At 38.3% G+C, this 19,192-nt stretch overlaps 1 protein-coding gene across 1 annotated transcript; it reads left to right on the top strand.

The window, feature by feature from the left end:
• The first annotated feature begins 852 nt into the window (after positions 1–852).
• ARL5B (ADP ribosylation factor like GTPase 5B) lies at positions 853–17,274 on the top strand. Its single transcript, XM_055709352.1, has 6 exons — positions 853–1,093; positions 9,039–9,099; positions 10,369–10,516; positions 13,128–13,211; positions 14,902–15,053; positions 15,285–17,274. The coding sequence occupies exons 1-6, from the start codon at positions 1,048–1,050 to the stop codon at positions 15,331–15,333; spliced, it is 540 nt and encodes a 179-aa protein (XP_055565327.1). The 5' UTR covers positions 853–1,047; the 3' UTR covers positions 15,334–17,274.
• Positions 17,275–19,192: the final 1,918 nt, after the last annotated feature.

The raw sequence follows: 19,192 nt of genomic DNA, 5'->3' as shown, positions 1-19,192 counted from the left end.
CCGCAGCAGCTTCCCCCGCGGGCAGAGCCCGCTTTGCCGCAGCGCCCTCCTCCCTCTCCGGGGTTTCGCCGTTTGAGTCCCGGAGCAGCTGCCCGCACCGTTGCCGGTGGTGGGGTCGGCGTGTCCCTGTGTTACGGGGCAGCAATGAGTTTGCGGCGCTGCAGCAGCTCAGACCGTGAGTTCAACATACAGCTCCAGTATATAAAGAAACTTATTTGACAAAACGTTGGTGCAGCGCTTTTTTCTTCCCCGCATGACCAAGCTTAAATGCTGCTGGGTGGATTAAAATGACAGGTTTTGTATTTCTAGCCCTCCTGCCGGTAAGTGCCTGCAGGTTCCTTCACTAAGGCGGAGCAGAGCTCGTGCTCTTACACTGGCCCTCCCCAAGATGCTGCCGAGTAAGAAACCTGCGGGACCCACGCAACGGGTCGATATGCAAGAACCTCTAGCACAGCGCTGAAAAGGCGTTTGTAATGCTTTACTATACGGGAAAGAACCGAGAGCATTAAAAACAGCAAGCCCTTCCCAACCGCCAACGAAGACCGCGGACCAGCCACGGCACCGCCCGGCCGAACGACACGGTGACGGGGAAAGAACGCTGCCAGCGCAGGCCGGCCACGGCGCCGGGGCCGCTTCCACCCCGGCCGGGAGAGCAGCGTACTGCGCCGCACCCCTCCCTTGCGGGGCGGCTCCCCGCTCCCCGGCCGTGCGAGACCCCAGACCCCTGGTCTCTTGGCCAGCCCCGGGGACAAGCCCGGCCCGGCCCCACCGCCGCCCGCGCGCAGCACCGCCCCGCCGCGAGCCTACGTGATGACGCACGGCGTGACGCGGCGCGACAGGCGCGTAGGCGTTGGGGCCGCCCCTCGCGCCGTGCGGCCGTTGGCCGGGGGAGGGGCGGTGCCGTGTGCCCGTCCCCCCGCCCCCCGCCCTGCCGCTGCCCCGGGGCCGCTGCGGGCTGCGTCTGCCCGAAGGGAGCCGCGGAGCCGGCACCGCCGCCTGGCTGAGCCCTGGGTGCGCTGGGGGCTCGGCGGGGAGTCGAGGCCAGGCATGGGACTGATCTTCGCCAAGCTGTGGAGTCTCTTCGGTAGCCAAGGTGGGCGCGGGGGTCCGCGCTGGCTGCGGGGAGGGGGGGCGGGCGGCGCGGCGCGGGGGCGAGCGGGGCTGAGGGGGCGCGGGCGGGGGGCGGCGGCCGGCTCTGTTGCCCGGGCTTGCCCGGAGGGCGCGCCCAGGCTAAAGTTGGGCTTTTCTTTGTGCGGCGCCTCGGGCGCTGGTTGCGCGGCGCCTCATGCCCGGGGCGGCTTTGTTTCTCCCCGCTGAGGCGGCCCCGCCGCCCCGGGCACCCCGGCCGTCCCGGGCGGACCCCGAGTGGCGCTTCCCGGCTGGCGGCGCGGCCGGCGCTGCTGCCGCTCAGCCGGGATCTTCCACCGTTGTAGCGGCTGAAGCTTCGGTGGACGGTGAAGGAAGGTCTTGTCTTTGCAGATCCTCCGTTTTTAACTCGGGCTCTGCTGTGAAAGTCGTGCTATTTTTATCTTCAGTATTAAGGAGGAAGCCACCAAACTTGTGTTGGGGCCTTTGAGGCAAAGGTTCTAGTTACATTGCGTTGTTGCCCCAAGAACATAACTTCTGAAGCCCAGAGTGAGGTGGGAAGGGGACAGCTCTCCGTGCTCCCCTCCTGGCGCACCCAGCCCCGCAGCCATGGCTCATGCCTTAATCCTGAGTTCAAAACTTGTGGCGGCCACCACCTCTAGCTCAGACAGTTATCATAAAAATAGAAAATTATGTTTTATTTGTTACCTTATTTGTTTTGATGAACCTTGTTTACCTAGCCTTCTTTGGTGAGAAAATAAAATAAGGAATTTATCGTTTGTGTTGTTTTTCCTTGAGGCTTTGAGTTTGGAACAGGCAAACTGATATTGTTCTCCCATCAGGTTTCCAAATGTATGCTTCATTCCTGCTTTAAAGTTACTCAAAGGGTAGTTAAGGTTTTTCGTGCAGTGCTCAACATGTTACTAACACAATTTCCCAAGTTTTGGAAGGCAGGTACACCTGGTGTCCCTTGAATAATCTTGTCACTGTGAGTGCACATAACCCGTTCTAATTCTGTAAATACCAGAGCAATGCCTCAGTGTGTGTACATGTTAACATCCATCTATCAAAACTGTCTTTTCATGGAATGGGTGTAGGAGGAAGATCCAGACTATTTATCTTTCCCCCACATACACTGTTCCACCGTATCATTCCTGAAGTCTTCGAACAGTCTTCTGAATTTGTTGCTGTTGTTTATTTGAAGATTCTTATTTATTTGAACTGGAAAACCCATGTGGTAAGACTCAAAGTTTCCCCTGTTCTCCAGAAAACTATTAAGTACTGTCTTGGTTTTCATAGAGTACTGTAATCTGCAACTCCTTCCATGAAGAACTCTGAAGAGGCATTTATAAGCAGAGAACTGATCAGGACATAACTTCTGGTAGCTTTTAGTATTGGTCTATATGGTACTTTATTATGTCAATATTTATCTTCAGGAAGGAAGGAAGAGGTTTTGAGTTTGCTTTGGTTTTTTGCTAGTACATGACAACATTAGATTATGTTGATTCCATTTCATTAGTGGAAAAAACGTTGTTACTGTATATTAATTTCTGAAAGGAAAGTTATTTATACGTTTAAAATGTTAACAGAAAATATTATCACAGTTGAGATAGATAGGGCAATACCGTGAAATACTTACCATTTGGCTTTTGTCCCAAGGAGAGGCTTCTGAGGTGTGTTCTGATCTTGTTTTGTTGCTGGGGTTCTCTTTGGTGTGGTTTGTTGAGGGTTTTTTTGCCCCTTCTTCTTGTGGTGATTGTAGAGAACAAAGTGAGTTTCTTTTCATGGCCAAAATTGAAATTCCACCCTAGAAAATTCTCTTCAAACATATTTTTTTCCCCCATCTAGTGGGAAATTATTCTCTACTTAACTTTTTTCCTTCAAATAATATTATTGGTAATAATAAAGGATAGTGATTACTGAGCTGGTCTTCGAGTTACATCAAATCTAGACAATTTCTTGGAGAATTCGTAGACTGTCCCATTAAACTGTTGAGCAGACTAGCACAGTAGCTTACACAATGACTTTGACTATACAGAGGGAATATTCCAAAGATGCAAATAGACCCCAGTCTGTGTGAGCATGGCATCAGTTCATCATGGCTAGTGTGGGTTGTGCTGATAGTCTGAAGTGCTTGATACTGGCAAAATGAAAGGTTAAACAAAACAAAGATTTAGAAAGTGCCATCTGTCTTCCATCAAGTAGAGCATGGGGGAGGAGGTGTGCCTAAGTGTTAGAAGATACAGAACAGGAAATTGTTGGCACTTCAGTCAAGTATTAATTATGCACTGCAGTTTTGCTTTTTATAAATGTGAATAATAGTTGAGCTGAAAATGCCAAATCTGCAAGGTATTTGATCAATAATGTTTGGACAACGTGGAAGAAATACCAACTGTTGAGCTAATACTGTTAACAGACAGGAAGAAGATCTGTTGGTAGCTTTCTGAAAAATGCACATCTTACGATAACTAAGATGTTGAAATAAGACCCATGCATTTTTGTGCTGTAGGATTCAGTGCAGTTAGAGTAGATGTGCAATGTATAGAAATCTGAGTTCATTGAGTGACTTCTGCCTGGCAGGAAAGCCTTGTAATGAAGGTACCTGAGATCCTACTAACATTGAGTGTAATTTTATTAATTTACATATCATCTTTACTACTCTTGCAATTTGATTTTCTTACCATCCTTTCCAATGGTAAAGATGAGGTACTGTAAGGAAGGTCAAGAGACTTGACCTAATCTGTTTCTAAAGACATTTACTGATAAGTGTCTGTTGACTAATGTTACCTACTGACCTCTTCCAGCAGCTTTTCTTAATATTTGTGTTCAGCTGGTTTAGCCCTATGATCTGTGTTTTCCTGCCAGGGAGTTGAATCTCTCTATCCTATTTCAACTCACTATACATGCAGCAAAAAATATTCCAGTTTGTTCAGCCCATATTGATTATGGTTAGCCCAGTCTGGCAGACCCAGAGTGGTGATGGTGGAAAGTGCAATGGTTGAAATAGTGTTGTGTGGCTTTGACCTGTGATGGGAACTTCTAGGAGGGGAAAGCCTTTAGCTCCTTTTCCTGCTCTCCTGGTAGAATGCACTTGCTTTTCCATTGCAGTGCACCATCTACTCTCCAAATCTGGCATGTGGGATTGTTGAACAAGAAAAGCTGCATCGCAGAGCAGTTTAAGGAAACGGGGTGATGCCTGTGCTGATCTGTGAGTCAGTGACTAATGAAAGAGGAGAAGGCTAGCAGTCTCTGCCCTGAGCACAGTCTGTCATGGAATATCTGTTTAGCTCTGTGGATGTGTTTGGAAGGATTAATTTCCAGTTTGAGCTTGGCAGTAGTCTTTAAAACAGTGGCTGATGGTGGTAATGGTCAAAGCTGTTTCAGGGTCTTAATCTTCCTGTTTACTGAAGTCATGGAGATGAGAAGAGAGGTTAAAGCCTGGAGGAGGGAGGACAGCTAGCACTTCTCTGTCTTTCAGCTCTCAATACCTATTGTCTCTTAATCAATTAGTAATTGAATGGTGTGAACTGAAATAGAGGTACTTACAAGAGAAACAATTGACTTAAAAATAGACTTTTTTTCTAAGTGTCTTACTGATGGCTTCCTCATTATTTTTCCTAATTAATGAAATTGACAAAAAACATTGCCCAAACATTGTTTCCATTTAAAATATTTTGCCCTGCAGCCATTAAACATTGTTATAAAGTGTCATAAGTTGAGACTGAACTTACTTTGAAAATAACTTGTAATAGTATGTCAGACTTCAAAAATAATGTGCTTATGCTGTGATTCAGTACTCAGATGGCACATTCTGAGCAACATGTAGTAATATAAATGGTGGAGCAACTAACTTACTGCCTGTGTTAAAGCGTAGCTGAATAAAACTTGCTTGACTTACCATTCTATCAATACTATAATGATTGCTCTTAATGAAACTATAAGGAAAAAACAGAAGTGAATGTCAGCAACCCTGATAAAGGCAACTCTGACAGTTGTCAATACCTTATTCCTGTAGGTATGTGTGTGGTAGATAGAGTTCTGCAAGAAGTTCACAAATCTGTTTTTTAATTTTTTTGAATGGTAGTTGTTCAAAACCTTCCGCGTTGCTCTGAATAAATACTATATGTGTTAAAAAAACTGCTATAAGACAAATAATGATAAGCTCTAAGTCAAGGTGGCTGAACTTCTGTAACTCCACTGTTTACTTCCCTTAGGTTTGCTGACAGTTCCCAGACTGTACAGACAGTCAAGTTAGCAGATCATTATCTGGAAAACCCATGGATTTTGCTTCCAGCAATTACTGAACACTATTGTCAGTTTCACTACTTTTTTGTAATCAAGTCTGGAAATACAGCTGTATTTAAGCATTCTGTTGTGTTTGAAAGAAGACTCTAAGGTAGCTTTTAGTGTGCAGTATGAATCCTTGTATTGAAGTATCTTTGAAGCTTAGTAAAATGCTATTCCTCCTGCCTCCTCTTAAGCAAATTTCTATTTGCATTCTGTCTTCAGCCTTGAAGTCCTCAAGATTATTGTTCTTTGGGACTAGATGTGGGTTTTGTATTTCATGGCCTAAAAAATATTGGTAACCTGTCCAGTATTCATTTTTTCTTTCAAATATGTTGGAAGAGCCTTGCTCATCATTAAAGTATTTAGATTATTTTCTTAGTTTTAGTTTTTGCAAATTGGAAAGAGCAAAGGGCAAAGTTGTGAGAATTTAATCTTCACTTTTGAGTCCTTTTACCACAGAGAAATATAGACGAGTAAATGAAGAAAGGAGCATATTACATCTTCCTTCTAACATATGCAAGATGATCATCTTCACTGTCCTATCATTTTATAATACTAGACTGCCAGAGATATTTTTTTTAACAATACTATATATATATATATATGTGTGTGTGTATATATATATATATATATATGTTTTAATAGTCTGCCAGGGATGGTTGATATAACAGAATTCTTTGGATTCTTTTAAACAGTAGCCTAATACTGTGGGGGTTTTTCTCTGCATATACCTACTTCTTCTACCTATTTTTTTCTGCTCTTTCTACCTGATTTATAAAGATGCTGCTCTTCTGCTCTGGCAACTCTGTTATGAATTTTCTCCTTTCTTTGCCAAGAGCATGGTGGATTGGGGAGATATTCATGACTAGAACCCAACCTGAGTTTGAATACCAGCCAGTGAAAGGGAGAAATTTGACTTAATCTGTAACTACAGAACATAAATATGAGCATAAATCACTGCCTATGGTTTAATCCATAATTGTCCTTTCTTTTAATTGTAGTATCTATCTTCTACTAGTTGCTCTTTTAAACAAATCCTTGTCTTGCTAAAATTTTGTTCTGTCTTATTTTGGCAGTGTTTTTAAGTAAAAATTCTGTAATTAACCAGATAGAAATTCTAAAGAATTTTCCATTACCATAGATGTAATGGAATGTTCTAAATGTAATGTAGTTAATGTATGGCATAAATGTAATGGCAGTTCTAAAAGCAACTGCCACTGCTAAAAGGTGGAAACCGATGCATTAATCTTATTTTCATCCCCAAATCAACATTAATTAACACTTGTGTGGTTGTTTCTTGTTTGTGCTTATTCAGTTACTGTATAGAATACCATTTGACTATGGAGTAACGCAGATTAGCTGTACCTTTTGTTCCTCAGCTAGAGTTGAACCATTCATGCTTCAATGGCTTTCAAAAACAGTCATCTCAATGGAGATTTTTTTTTCATTGCAAGTAGTGTGATATTGTTTCATCCAATACTTTGCTTTTTTGTTCCTAAGTAAAACATTGTATTCTGATTTGAAGGTGGGAAAAAGCAGTGTAATGCCTGGCTGGGACTCCTTTTCTTTTCCTCCTTGAAAATAACTCAAACAGAATGTTGCAAAAGTAAAGTAATCTTCTTAGGCAGTAGTTGACAATGTAGCTGTTTTGAAAACAGCAGAAGGGTGTTGCTATGTTTGAACTTTGAAATCCTTGTAAATCTAACTGGATTTGAAGAAGAGATTGACAGTCTAGCAATGTGGCATGGTTTATTAGAGTTGAAAGCAGAGAGGGTTTCATACCATTTATGTATTGGGAAAGGTTATTAATTACTGGTGGTGCTGTTTATGGGGTTAAAGATACAGTGGATTTAAGGCCAGAAAATGTTCTTTCCTTGGAATGTGTTGGCAGGATGCATTAGTAGGGGAACTTATACAATGAAATACATTTCAACATTTGTTAGGGCTGTATCACATAACAAAACTACTGAAAGTCCCAAGCAAGAGACATTTTATTAAAATCACTTTCAGAATGAAAAGACCTAGGTTATTATATGTAAATGGGTTTCAAAAACCCAAAACCCAAAACAAAAATACTTCTATTTTTCCTTCGACCACCCACTTATGGGAAAAAAACCCCCACCAATTTAATATTTATAATAGATCTTCTGAGCTTTTAGTAATTTGTTGTAAGTCTTGTAGATCAAATATGGCATTTGAGAGGAAATCTTTAAGCTGTGAACCATGTTTTGCTTTGGAATAAGTGCCCTAGAATATTAAATATTACCCTTTCAAAAGTTAGTCTGTTCACAGACTTTTTATGCAAGTTTTACTTCTAGTATCCATTTGTAAATTCTCTGCTCTCAAGTGATTTGCTTTTTTGTCAGTAAGTGGATTGGTATCTTCAAACTTCACATATATATCAAAAGAACCATCATTCTAATTGGCTGTGCTGCTGTATCTGAAAGTCTAAGCATTAACTATAGATAACCATCTAAGTTCGGGGTGGGGGGGGTGGGGGTGTTCTTGTTTCTGTTTGGTTTTGCTTTTGTTTCCCCTGTGCCTGGAAAAAAATAACATTGCAGCAGCTTGAAGGTCAGTTTTCTATAAGATGGGCTTTCCAGCAGGTCAAGGGAAGTGATCTTTCCCTTCTATTCAGCACTGGTGAGGCCTCACCTGGAGTGGTGTGTCCAGTTCCAGGCTCCTCAGTACAAGAGAGACATGGCGTACTGGAGAGAGTCCAGTGACGGGCCACAAAGATGACGGACAGGAGCATCCCACATATGAGAAAAGGCTGAGAGAGCTGGAACTGTTTAGCCTTGAGAGGAAAAGGCTTGAAGTGGGGATCTTGTTAATATATATATGAATACCTGACGCAAGGGTGCAAAGACAACAGAGCCAGGCTTGTTTCAATTGTGCCCAGTGACAGGATCAGAGGCAGTGGACACAAACTGGAAGCACAGGAGCTTCCCTCTGAACATCAGGAAACACCTTTTCACTGTGAGGGTGACTGAGCACTGGCACAGGCTGCCCAGGGAGGTTGGATAGAATCTCCATCCTTGCAGGTACTCAAATCCCATCTGGACACGGACCTAGGCAACTGGCTCTAGGTGGCCCTGGTTGAGCAAGGGGGTTGGACCAGGTGACCTCCATAGCTGTCTTCCATCCTCGACCATTCTGTGACTTTTCAGTTCAGAAACTGCAGTGTTGGAATTTGTGATCTGTTCAAAATACAGCTTTCCTCTTAGTTCTTACTGTGCGAGTAAGACGGTGGTCCCGTAAGTGGTTATTACTGAGCTTTGAGTGTTAGGCTAATATTTTGTGCAGTCTTTAGGTGTTTGGTGATGTTCTTAAGATGGTACACTACTATATTTGTTCATTGTAGTTTTCTTTCTAAAACTAGATTTTTTTTAAAAAAAAGTAGTCATATTAGTAACCATTCCTTTATGCAGACTTCCAGTACTGACTTCTCCTGAGACTGTAGTCTCAAGAGAAGATGAGGCTTTGTGGATTTTCTTGGTTTTTTCCTGTCCTGAAGTCACCAGTATTCTGTGTAAGCTACTGAAAGAAGACAAACAAGCAGTTGCTTTCTTCAGTAAAGTGATTAAACAGAATTATAATTATTGCTGTTTCCACTGATTTATTCTGTTTCCCCTGATTTATTCTTGTTTTTTGTGTACATGCAGAGCACAAAGTAATCATAGTGGGACTTGATAATGCTGGAAAGACTACTATTCTTTACCAATTGTAAGTATATGAACTATTTTGGGGTTTTGTTTACATTTTAATATTTGTCACTGTTTAATCATTGAAAATTCAGCTTTGCAACCTGGCGGATACTCTAGGGTTCTAGATCACAGTTTCTACATTAATGGTATATCTGGTGTTCTAAACAGAGTAAGTATTTAAAGGATAAGTGAAGGAACTGCAATGTTTTAAAACTGAACTGTAAATTGAATAACAAAATTGTACACACAAGGACAAAGTGAACTGCAAGTTCTGTTGCTGTCAAAGCCTATCTTTATTTGTAAGCATAGACATAATCCTGTCACCAAGAAATGCAGAGAAGAAAGTGATTTTTAAATTAATGGAAATTGTCACCACTCTGCAAAAATCCATAAATGTTTCCAAATGTTTCCTAATACCAGTGTCAAAAATCTGTGATGGAGGATTCCTCAAAATAGTATTTTATCTTGTCTAGGTCCTACCTTAAGCATTTTAAATAGCAGAGTTGCACCCAAATCTTGCTGGCATTACAAGAATATCTATGATAAATTCAAGAATATTGGCAGGAACATAATTGCTATTGTAATTGTGGAAAAGTAAGAGGATATAGCCAAATTACTGCAAATGTATTTGGGTACAAAGGCAGCAGAGGATGAATGTTTTCCAAAGTAACATTTTTCTAGGTAGTTTTGACAAAGTTTAAGGTAGAACTGAGACATTTTCAGCTATGTAAACAAACAGTCCTTTGGAACTTGTTTTTAATATTGAGTTACTAAGTTGAGTGTTCTGATAAGATTATATTCTGATTTATATTTTGCAGTTTAGCGTTCCCCTTATTTGGGATCCTTAGAATAGCAGCTTCTGCTTTGGAACAAGTGCATTTTAAGTATCTGATAAAGTGTGTCCTTTAAAAAGGGAAACCTCTTGCAATGCAGGTGCTTATCCATTTGTTGTAAACCTTTTATGTGCTTATTTGTTGCTGCTGGTGTCTTTAACCGTGTCTATAGTCTTTGCTACAAAAGCACACTAGAACTTTTCAACCACGGTTTTTAGTCCAAGTTCAGGTTGAACTAATCTTTTTACTAAACAATTGTTCTTCAATATTTACTTTATTTCTATAAAAATTCAAATGTGTGGCTTTTGAAATATGCCTATGTTTTTAATCTTTTTTTTTTTTTATCAGAGTTACACATACTTACCTTTTCTACAATAGATTTGTTGTAATTGAGCTGTGACAGGCCTTGTGGATTTTACTGGCTGGTCTTTATGGTATGGTATTGTTTCCTTTAGCTTAATGAATGAAGTGGTTCATACTTCTCCAACCATAGGAAGCAATGTAGAGGAAATAGTGGTGAAAAACACTCATTTCTTAATGTGGGATATTGGAGGACAAGAATCATTACGGTCATCATGGAATACCTATTACTCAAACACAGAGGTATGAGAAGCTGCTTTGAAATCTCAAATTCACTAATTTTTTTGTACTTAACTTATTTATTAGGAATATTAGTAGATTTATATAAAGATTGCAGCTGTATTATTGTTCAGTCTTTTGGAGAAAGAATAAACCCAAAAAGTGTATGATGTCTCTGGTATGCAGCCAATTTTCTGGTAATATTTGAAGTATTTTTCCTGTATTCTTTACAGTAATGTTGTTTGATCTGTGGTATAAACTGTGAAGGTAGACTTTTCTCCTAGACAATCAAATGTAGCCTCTGTAATCCAAACCAGATTACATTGATGTAAAAAATTTTCTATTTAATTTCTTACCATTTCTACTAAAAGCAGAGATCTCTTGTAAATATTACTTACTATATGAGCATTCCATCCTCCTGTAAAGTTAGGTTTTCTGTCCTGTGCTGCCCTTTGAAGGAGGGCAGATTATAGTGATCCACCCCAGATGTTCAGAAACTTTTTATCTACTGAAAGTCTGGTGATGACATATCAACCTTCATCTCTGGTATTCTAAACTTATTTTTTATTTTACCTAGAAAAGTATAGCTACATCTAAGACAAATGCACATGAGGGTGAAGAGACTTCTGCCAGCATTATCTGGTACAATAACAATACATTCTTGACATTTGTCCATTGAGAATCTTTGATTTTGGAATTTGGGGCGATGGATTTATTAGTTCTTTTCTTTGATCCTTTTGGGTTGTTCTTAATCATATTCTGGCTAGTAAGCATTTGAAATCCAGTGCTTTGTAGCACTTGGAAAGAAGAACTTTCTCTTTGCTTAGAAGCTTTGTCTGCTAGAAATATTTGAGGAAGAAAAGGGGTCTGTTTAGTATGCTAATCCTAGCTTCCCTGATAGGTACTGTTCTTCCTCATCTGCTAGACATCTCAAAGTCACAGCAGCATTAAATTGACTTGGTATTTCATACCGTTTTTCATACCGTGTGGTCATTTTCAGTGGGTAATGAATCTCATTAATTTTATAAGGCAAAGTGATTTGGAGCATATGTTGGAAAATTATAGTGGTGATTTATAATCCTCCATTTTTGTTGCTATCTCTCTTTTCTCTCTTTCCGTATCTGTAAATTGAAGCAATCTAAACAAAATCTTTGGAGTAATGTAAAAACCCCACAAATAAGCTTTTCAGTGCATACCTGCCCCAATTAGTTTCAACTTAAATGCCTAATTCTGCAGTTCTGTTTTAAGAGTAGGATTGTGTTCTCACCGAAAGGATGTTGAGACAAGCTTACAGACACAAGATTTGGGGGGAGAGGAAAGGGGGGAGGGAGTTACGTTGGTTAAGTTATCAGCGGGGGCGGGGGGTGGTGGTGGCAACAAGGAGTTAAAGAGAGAAGGATTCCCATCTGGGCAGAGAAGTGATGGTGTCTCTCAGATGAATGTCACCTCCTTGGTTTCCTCTCCAGTGTAGCATGTGTTCCCTGTAATTCACTGCTGCCACTGCCACCCCGCCCCACCCCAGTATCTGTATAATTTTTATCAGAACATGCTTGATCTCCCTACTCGTTGTTCCCACCTATGATGCTGTTAGCGCTGCTTGGAGCACACTGTGGGCAGAGCAGTGATCAGTGGTTACAGTTTGTGTACACATACTATTGTGTAATGCTTATGAGCATTTACTAGAGTAATGCCTACTGCGGAATGCCAGGTCTCTTTCTTCTCTGGTGTAGAGCTATAAAATAGAAGGTGCAAAACCAGGGGCAGAAAGAGTAGGGTAGAAGAGTTAACGTTCATACCAGTGGCAATGGCTTCTCATGGGACACCTGACATACCAGACCGAGCAGTGTCTCAGGATTCACAAATGCATGGGTGGCTATGAGAATAATGTGCTTCGCAGGAATGGTAAGGATAAAATCACTGCTGCAGCCATCTCCAGGTGCCTAGTTGGAAGGGTGCAAAGTCATGAGTGAGAGGCCAGTTGCACGGGTCCTTTGCAAATTTTAAGGTGTTGTGCAACAACTTAGTGCTAAGCCCTATAGATAGCTTATTGAGGTCTATGTACTACTCTGAGGAGGTAATATTTCTTAAGCCTTGTAAGATGATGATGAATTACTGAAAATGCTTCTTTCAAGAGAGGGAGCTTCGATTTCAGTTTCCTGGAAAAAAAACCCCACCCTATAGTTTTCTGAGTAGGCAAGTAGTGGACAGTAATAGCTGTTTTCTTTGATAACCGTATATCAATTTTGTCATCCACATCTTAAATGTAATCCACTACCTGTAGGTGCTTTTGGTGCCTACATCACTGTTTTGGGTATGATGTAGGGCCTGAAGATCCACCAAAGAGATTTAACCATAGTATGTGAAAGCAGATCTTAGTAGCAGTGCTGAAATTTACAAGCACAATCTTTTTATTTTCTTTTATTTTTTTTTAAATTTTGAAACTATAATCTTCATGTATGAATCCCAGGGCTCTAGCCAAAAACTGATTTTAAACCTCTTGTTCTATTTTCTGGTGTGATCCGAAAGTCTTATGTCTGTCTTATATAGGAAGACTTGTGGTAGTGGTCTCTTGAAAACGTGCTTTTTGAAATTTATACTTTGCACTTACATACTGTACTATTGTGTTTTCCCCTAGTTCATCATTCTTGTTGTTGACAGCATTGATAGAGAGCGACTTTCTATTACAAAAGAAGAACTTTATAGAATGCTGGCTCATGAGGTACAGTGGGGAGTTGGGATAGTAGGGGTTTTTTGTTGTAACAGTCAAATAAAATTACATGCTTCGTATGTTAACAAAAATTACACTGTCACAAAAAAAATCTCTGAGCCTAAATGTATGTGTATGTTGGTCACATTTTAAAACCACGTAAATCATAAATAAATAGGAAAATTACTATGAAGCACTCTTGAAATAGGACTTGCTTGATTGTAATCAAATCACTCTTTACAAATGTTGAACTTGTAAAAGAACCTTAAGCTTCATATTAATGTAACTAGATTCACCACCACACTCTCTCTCTTTCTGTTAAATGTTGAAAATGTCAAGAAACTTTTTATTATATTATTTTAGAAAGTAGGCAATTCCATTTCTCTTTTTTGTTTGTTTTAGTCCTGTTCCTTAAAATTAAGGCACATGTAAAATACTGTGGATAAATCAGTTTCAGTTCAGTTCCCTTCTGAATTACTTTTTTTTGTAGTTTTATTATTATATGTTGTATTGACGACTCTTCAACACTGGGTCAACTCCCTCAAACATCCTAAATTAACATCTATATTGGATTAGCTAAAGCCCATTAAAACCTTCTGTGATCACACTCAAGCTAAGTTAGGGTTGTTTTAAATCTAAGGATCTTCATTTTTGAAGGAAGAGGATTTAGTATAATGCAAGTAACTGAAGTTCATTTCGCTGAGAGATTTGCATTGTTTCAAATAAGTGAGTTTTCACTTTAAAGTTTAATATTAATGTAGTTTGGGTCTGGTAGTAAGAAGCAAATACACTACCAAAAAGGTGGGAAGATGACTTTTTATAGTGAAGTTTTCCCATGTAGTTTATTAGCTTTCAGTGTTATAAAGATTTTAATACGCTGTCCCTTGAAAACCGTTGGTAGGCCTAGACTAGATTACATGTAGGAGTGCATTTTCAACATTGAACCAGAAAGGTGTTTTGTTTGGTTTTTTTTCTTTTCTTGATGGAGAAATAGTCTCAGAATTCAATATACAATGAAATGTATTGAACACTTTTAATTACAACTGTCAGCTTCCTGGATATTGCATTTGTTTACCCTTCTGCACTCCTAAAACCATACATCCCAGTTCTTATCTCATTGCTGTGTGGTATCCTAATTTCCATACAGAAACAAAACAACATTTTATTAGTTTCTGTTTTTACTAAAGCTGCTGCAGCGTTATTAGAGCTCCTTTTTTGGAACAAGATAAAACTTACAAGAATTTAGGTAGCTTTCTTAAACTACCGCTTTAATCACTACAGAACTTGTTTAAAGAAGTCAAAAGTATTTTCAAGGGAATGATATCTAGTAGGCTTTTCCATTTGAATAATATCTAATGTAGATTTTGGAATGTTTATCCAGTAATAATTCTGCTGGATGGATGGTTTGGAGCTTTATGAAATACATTTTAACAAGACCTTCTTTAGTTAACATATGAACATGTGGTCAATACCAAAAGATTAGTCATATAGTATGTTAGAATTTCATTCTCCGTTGTAGAGAATGCTTCTGAATAAATTGGTTTCTTCATTCTTAATGTAATTAATTTTTAATGTGTTAAAACTCCATGCTGCTGTATAATTGTAGATTAGCTTGAATACAGTTCTTTTAAGAAATTCAGTTAATGCAATAACCCTTTAGTTCTTTATAATAACTATTATGAATACTCTAAATTACTTCTAGGATTTGCGGAAGGCTGCAGTCCTCATCTTTGCGAACAAGCAGGACATGAAAGGTTGCATGACAGCTGCTGAAATATCTACATACCTCACCCTCAGCTCCATAAAGGATCACCCATGGCACATTCAGTCCTGTTGTGCTTTGACAGGAGAAGGGTAAATGCTTACTGCTTAGTATAGTAATGTGTGGTAAATTAGAATACTATTAACACCAACGTGAATTTCCTGAAAGAATTTATTTCTAATCTTTGCAGAGGGTCATTTTGTATTTTCCTTTTCTTTATTGAACTTTGTGGATTTTTTTCATCGCTTAAACTCCAAATTTGCAAATTCTGTAATGATGTTGGACTAGAACTAGTACCGATATAACATCTCTTTGTCTTCCAGATTATGCCAAGGCTTGGAGTGGATGACCTCCCGTATTGGAGTGAGATAGCTCCCTCCTGCCCCTCGTCAAAAGAAGAGACTTCTATTTATCCTGTGAACATGTACATTTTTCTCTACTTCTGGCTGCTGAGGCAGTGACCATATTTAATTTATATCACCCAACTCCCAAGCTGTACTTGAATCAAGTGCAGTTGAACTGAAACACAAAGTATTTTCTTAACTTTTTTTAGTACACTAATCTGCAACTGGATGAACATTGTGAATCTGGTTTTAAGCATTGAAATTCCTCTGAATATGTATGTATTCTAACTTTTTCAATGATAGCTTTTTAAAATCTGTTTTGTCATTGTCAATATTTCATACTTCCTCTTTCTAAATAGTTTATATAACTTATTAACATAAATGAGCGCAGTTTGTTTAATAATGAAAAAGTAGTGAGTAGGTTGACTTTACTCTGGCATAGCTTTAGCCTCTGAGGGTAACTATATCTCCAGCTGAGCTTCCTGGAACATCAGTAGAGTTCTAGCTAGCACGGGAGTTAATAGTTATGAATGCAAATTTTTACATGTCAAACGAGTTAGTTATAATTAATATTGTGGTGGCTTTTAACCTGGTATATAATTGAACTTCTGCCTTAAAAGAAATCTATTTCATTCTCAGTTTATTTGGTAAGTAGTTCTAGGATATGATTCTTTTACTTGAAAATACATCTCTGTACAGTGGATAAAAACTTTTGTTATGAAGTGCTGGTTTAGTCATTTAAAACTTGAATACCTTTTGAAAAATAAAACAAATTCCTGATAATTAGATTTGGAATCATGGCAGTGTTACATGTAGACTTGCTGTAATCTGTTAAAATTTTAAATACTGTATACATGAGCCTTCCTCAACTTTTAGTGAGAGTGCTGTTTTATAAATGAATGCAAAATCAAAAGGGAAGCCAGATTTATAAACAGAACAGAGTCATGGTGCTCCATCTGTGGACTTCAGAGTGAAGCTAATCTTGACATTTATTTACCTACTATCAAACATGTTTTCAGATTCTGTTCCAGAGAAAATATTTTGCCTTGATTTTTGGTTTTAGTCATCTTTGCAGGAGCAGAGAACTCTTTATAGTGCTCGAATTATATTCATTCAGCTTAAATTTGGGAACTGAAAGTTGAAAAAGTAGAGGGCTTCCATTTGAAAAACAGGTGGTGAAAGATTGGATGTAGTAACTCCTAATTCAATTTGAAGGGGATGAAGTTAGATCAGTAAAGAGAATCTAAAGTTCTGGATGAAGTTAATGGAGAACATTAGGTGCCAGAAACCATCTGAGAAAAAAAAAAAACCAAACAAACAGTAGCAGACACTCAATTCCTAATGGAATCCCAGCAGCAGTCAGGTATCTAACCTACAAAAATGTTAGGCAGGCTTTCCAAAAGCACCGTTCTCTGCTTTTGCATGCCTGAAAACTGTGTGGAGTCTGGTTACTAGAACAATTTTGCTAATTGACTGTAGACCTTTAATGACAAACTGTTTCTGTTAAATCTTATTTTGATAATTCAAGCACACTCAAGTTTTCTTTAATAAAATTTTGTTTTGTAAATTTCAGTTTGCTTCCATTTTTATTTGAAACAAAGATTAATGAAATTTTAAAAGTATCAGCAAATATGTTGTCATAAGTGTTAAAAAGAAGGCTTTGAATGTATGTGGAAACAGTGATTGATTGAATGAAGTTGTATATTAATGCTCGTTAGCAAAAGTCATGTTTAGGAGAAAGCCTGTGTTGAGCATCAAGTCAAAATGCTCAGAAGATAATTTAAATCAGTGAAAAGTAGTGCTTAAAGAAAAACGAGAAATGCAAGGCAAGGTTAAAATCTGATACTAAAGCCTCTTGCTCTGATGTTTATGCTAAAAACTGTTCTAATGTGTGAAAATAAGATTTGTTTTATTATTAAGGAAGCAAATTATGAAATGAAAAGAAAAAATAAAATGATATGTGAATGAGGTTTCTTGTTTGGTGTCTTAATAATTTCAGTTTGGAAATTATATTTATTTTCAGTTTCATTTTTATGTAGTTCAGAATGTAATCCCGAATATTTATAAAAAGCACTATGTGAATGTATAGCCCATTTCATTAAAAAAAAAAAAAAAAAAAAAAAGGGGCATGATTTCGTAGCTAACACTTTCCAGGCAAAACCATTCATAAATATATAGTTTGATTACTAAAACCGGTCTCACCTGAAGTAATACATCTTACTTTGAATAAGAAGAAATGGTCACATTGTAGACCTTGGAATATCAGAATAATTAAAGCTTTCTCTTAATTCCCCAATACTTAAGAACTTTGAGTATCTTTATAGAAGGAAACATTCTTGACAATAGCTATGATTTTGATCACCTTACTACATTTTCTACAAGTTTTCAATTTGTAATATCTGTGATGCTGTGGTTTGTTTTTTGAAAAAGGCTTGGTGTTGAATTTTAGGGGGTTAATTTTAATCACTTTCAGAGCCTGTTATACTAAAAGTGGCTTGATAAAAATATTATTTACAATTATGTGTTTTGGAGCACTGCATGTGTGTTTGTGCTGCTAAACACGGTATTATTTTTGTTAATCTGTATGTAGTGAATATATTGCAGAGAGTTTTCACTTCAAAAATATTCTGCATATAGTATACTGTTCACAAAGAACACTTAATCAGCTTCTCAGAGGAAATTAGAAAACTAGAAGGATAAGGAAGCATTTAAAAACCTTTTTGAGTAAAATATCAGAAAAACAGAATACTGTAATAAAGTAATTGATCTGCATGTTATAGTCTAATTTATAAAATCAGACCCATTGTGTTAAAATAATCCGTCATATTAAGAGAGAAGTAGTTCTGATTTGTTTAGGCAGCCTCTGTAAGCATGGACCTTTGAACAATTTTTGTCATGCTTGGATGAGGTTGGCAGGATCAGCTTTTTGAAAGTAGTCTTTGCAGACTTAAGCTCTTTTGCTTAACTGAATTTTCTTAGTTTTTTTGAAATGGAACTAAGTTTTACGCTAAGACTTTCCCTTCCCCTTTCCCTGATGTGTTTGTCTCTAAGCTAACTGGTTTTACTAAGTAGATCCGGTAATTTTAATGTTTCCCTCCCTGTTAATAATTTTAGGACTGAATAAAGCCTTATTGCATAAGTAAGTACTAGAAAAAATAGGCTGGATAATTGAGTAGGGAGCATACTACTCTTCCTCTCTCTTTTGTCCAGTTAACTTTTATCTGCTTCGGTAACCTATGGTGAGTGAAAACCATTTACTAAGGAAAAAACCATGTATTTTGTGGCCATCAAATTTCCTTTTCCTTTTGTACATTTTAGCATCGTAAACTGGGTCATTTGTGTTTGAGAAGGAAACAGTTTTCTTTCTTTCCTTACCCTACAGTTCACAGTTACTCTAGCTTGCAAATTGTAGGTGTTCTTTATTAGCATTTCATATATAAAATTTTTGAAAGTTCATTTGCTCTTTGTGAACTGAAATGCTGCCCCACCCCCTGTAAAATGTGCAGGTTTAATTTTTCCAGGTTTAAAAATGCAATTCTATGAACTGGTAGTTATTTAACAATGTAAATATTGTAACACACCAAAATATGGTTTTGGGGAAGATAAAAACTGGTGAAAAACTACTTCAGTTTTTCTTTTTTTGTGCTTTTCAAGTAATTTTTGTAAGAGACTGTACTTTCATTTGTATTCTGGTTTTTTTGTTAAAAAAAAAAGCTTCTGGACAAAGCATGACTTGCAGAGAAATATTTACAGACAGATGAGTAATTTGAGTTGTGAAAATGGGGGGAGAAGTACACCCAGTTGACTTCATTTTTTTTTTCCTGTTCAACCCCAACACTATTTCATAAGAATAGGCTTTAAATAATAAGTACTTTTAGTGTCTTTGC

The sequence above is a fragment of the Falco cherrug genome, chromosome 4 (assembly GCF_023634085.1).
Source record: "Falco cherrug isolate bFalChe1 chromosome 4, bFalChe1.pri, whole genome shotgun sequence".
Taxonomy (NCBI): domain Eukaryota; kingdom Metazoa; phylum Chordata; class Aves; order Falconiformes; family Falconidae; genus Falco; species Falco cherrug.
This window is presented reverse-complemented; position numbering and strand designations above follow the sequence as displayed.

Excerpts from the sequence above, each read along its gene's own strand:
- ARL5B (XM_055709352.1), top strand. The coding sequence starts at position 1,048 with ATGGGACTGATCTTCGCCAAGCTGTGGAGTCTCTTCGGTAGCCAAG. Across the intron at positions 9,100-10,368 it reads ACTACTATTCTTTACCAATT|CTTAATGAATGAAGTGGTTC; the intron begins GTAAGTATATGA and ends TGTTTCCTTTAG. Across the intron at positions 15,054-15,284 it reads TGTGCTTTGACAGGAGAAGG|ATTATGCCAAGGCTTGGAGT; the intron begins GTAAATGCTTAC and ends TTTGTCTTCCAG.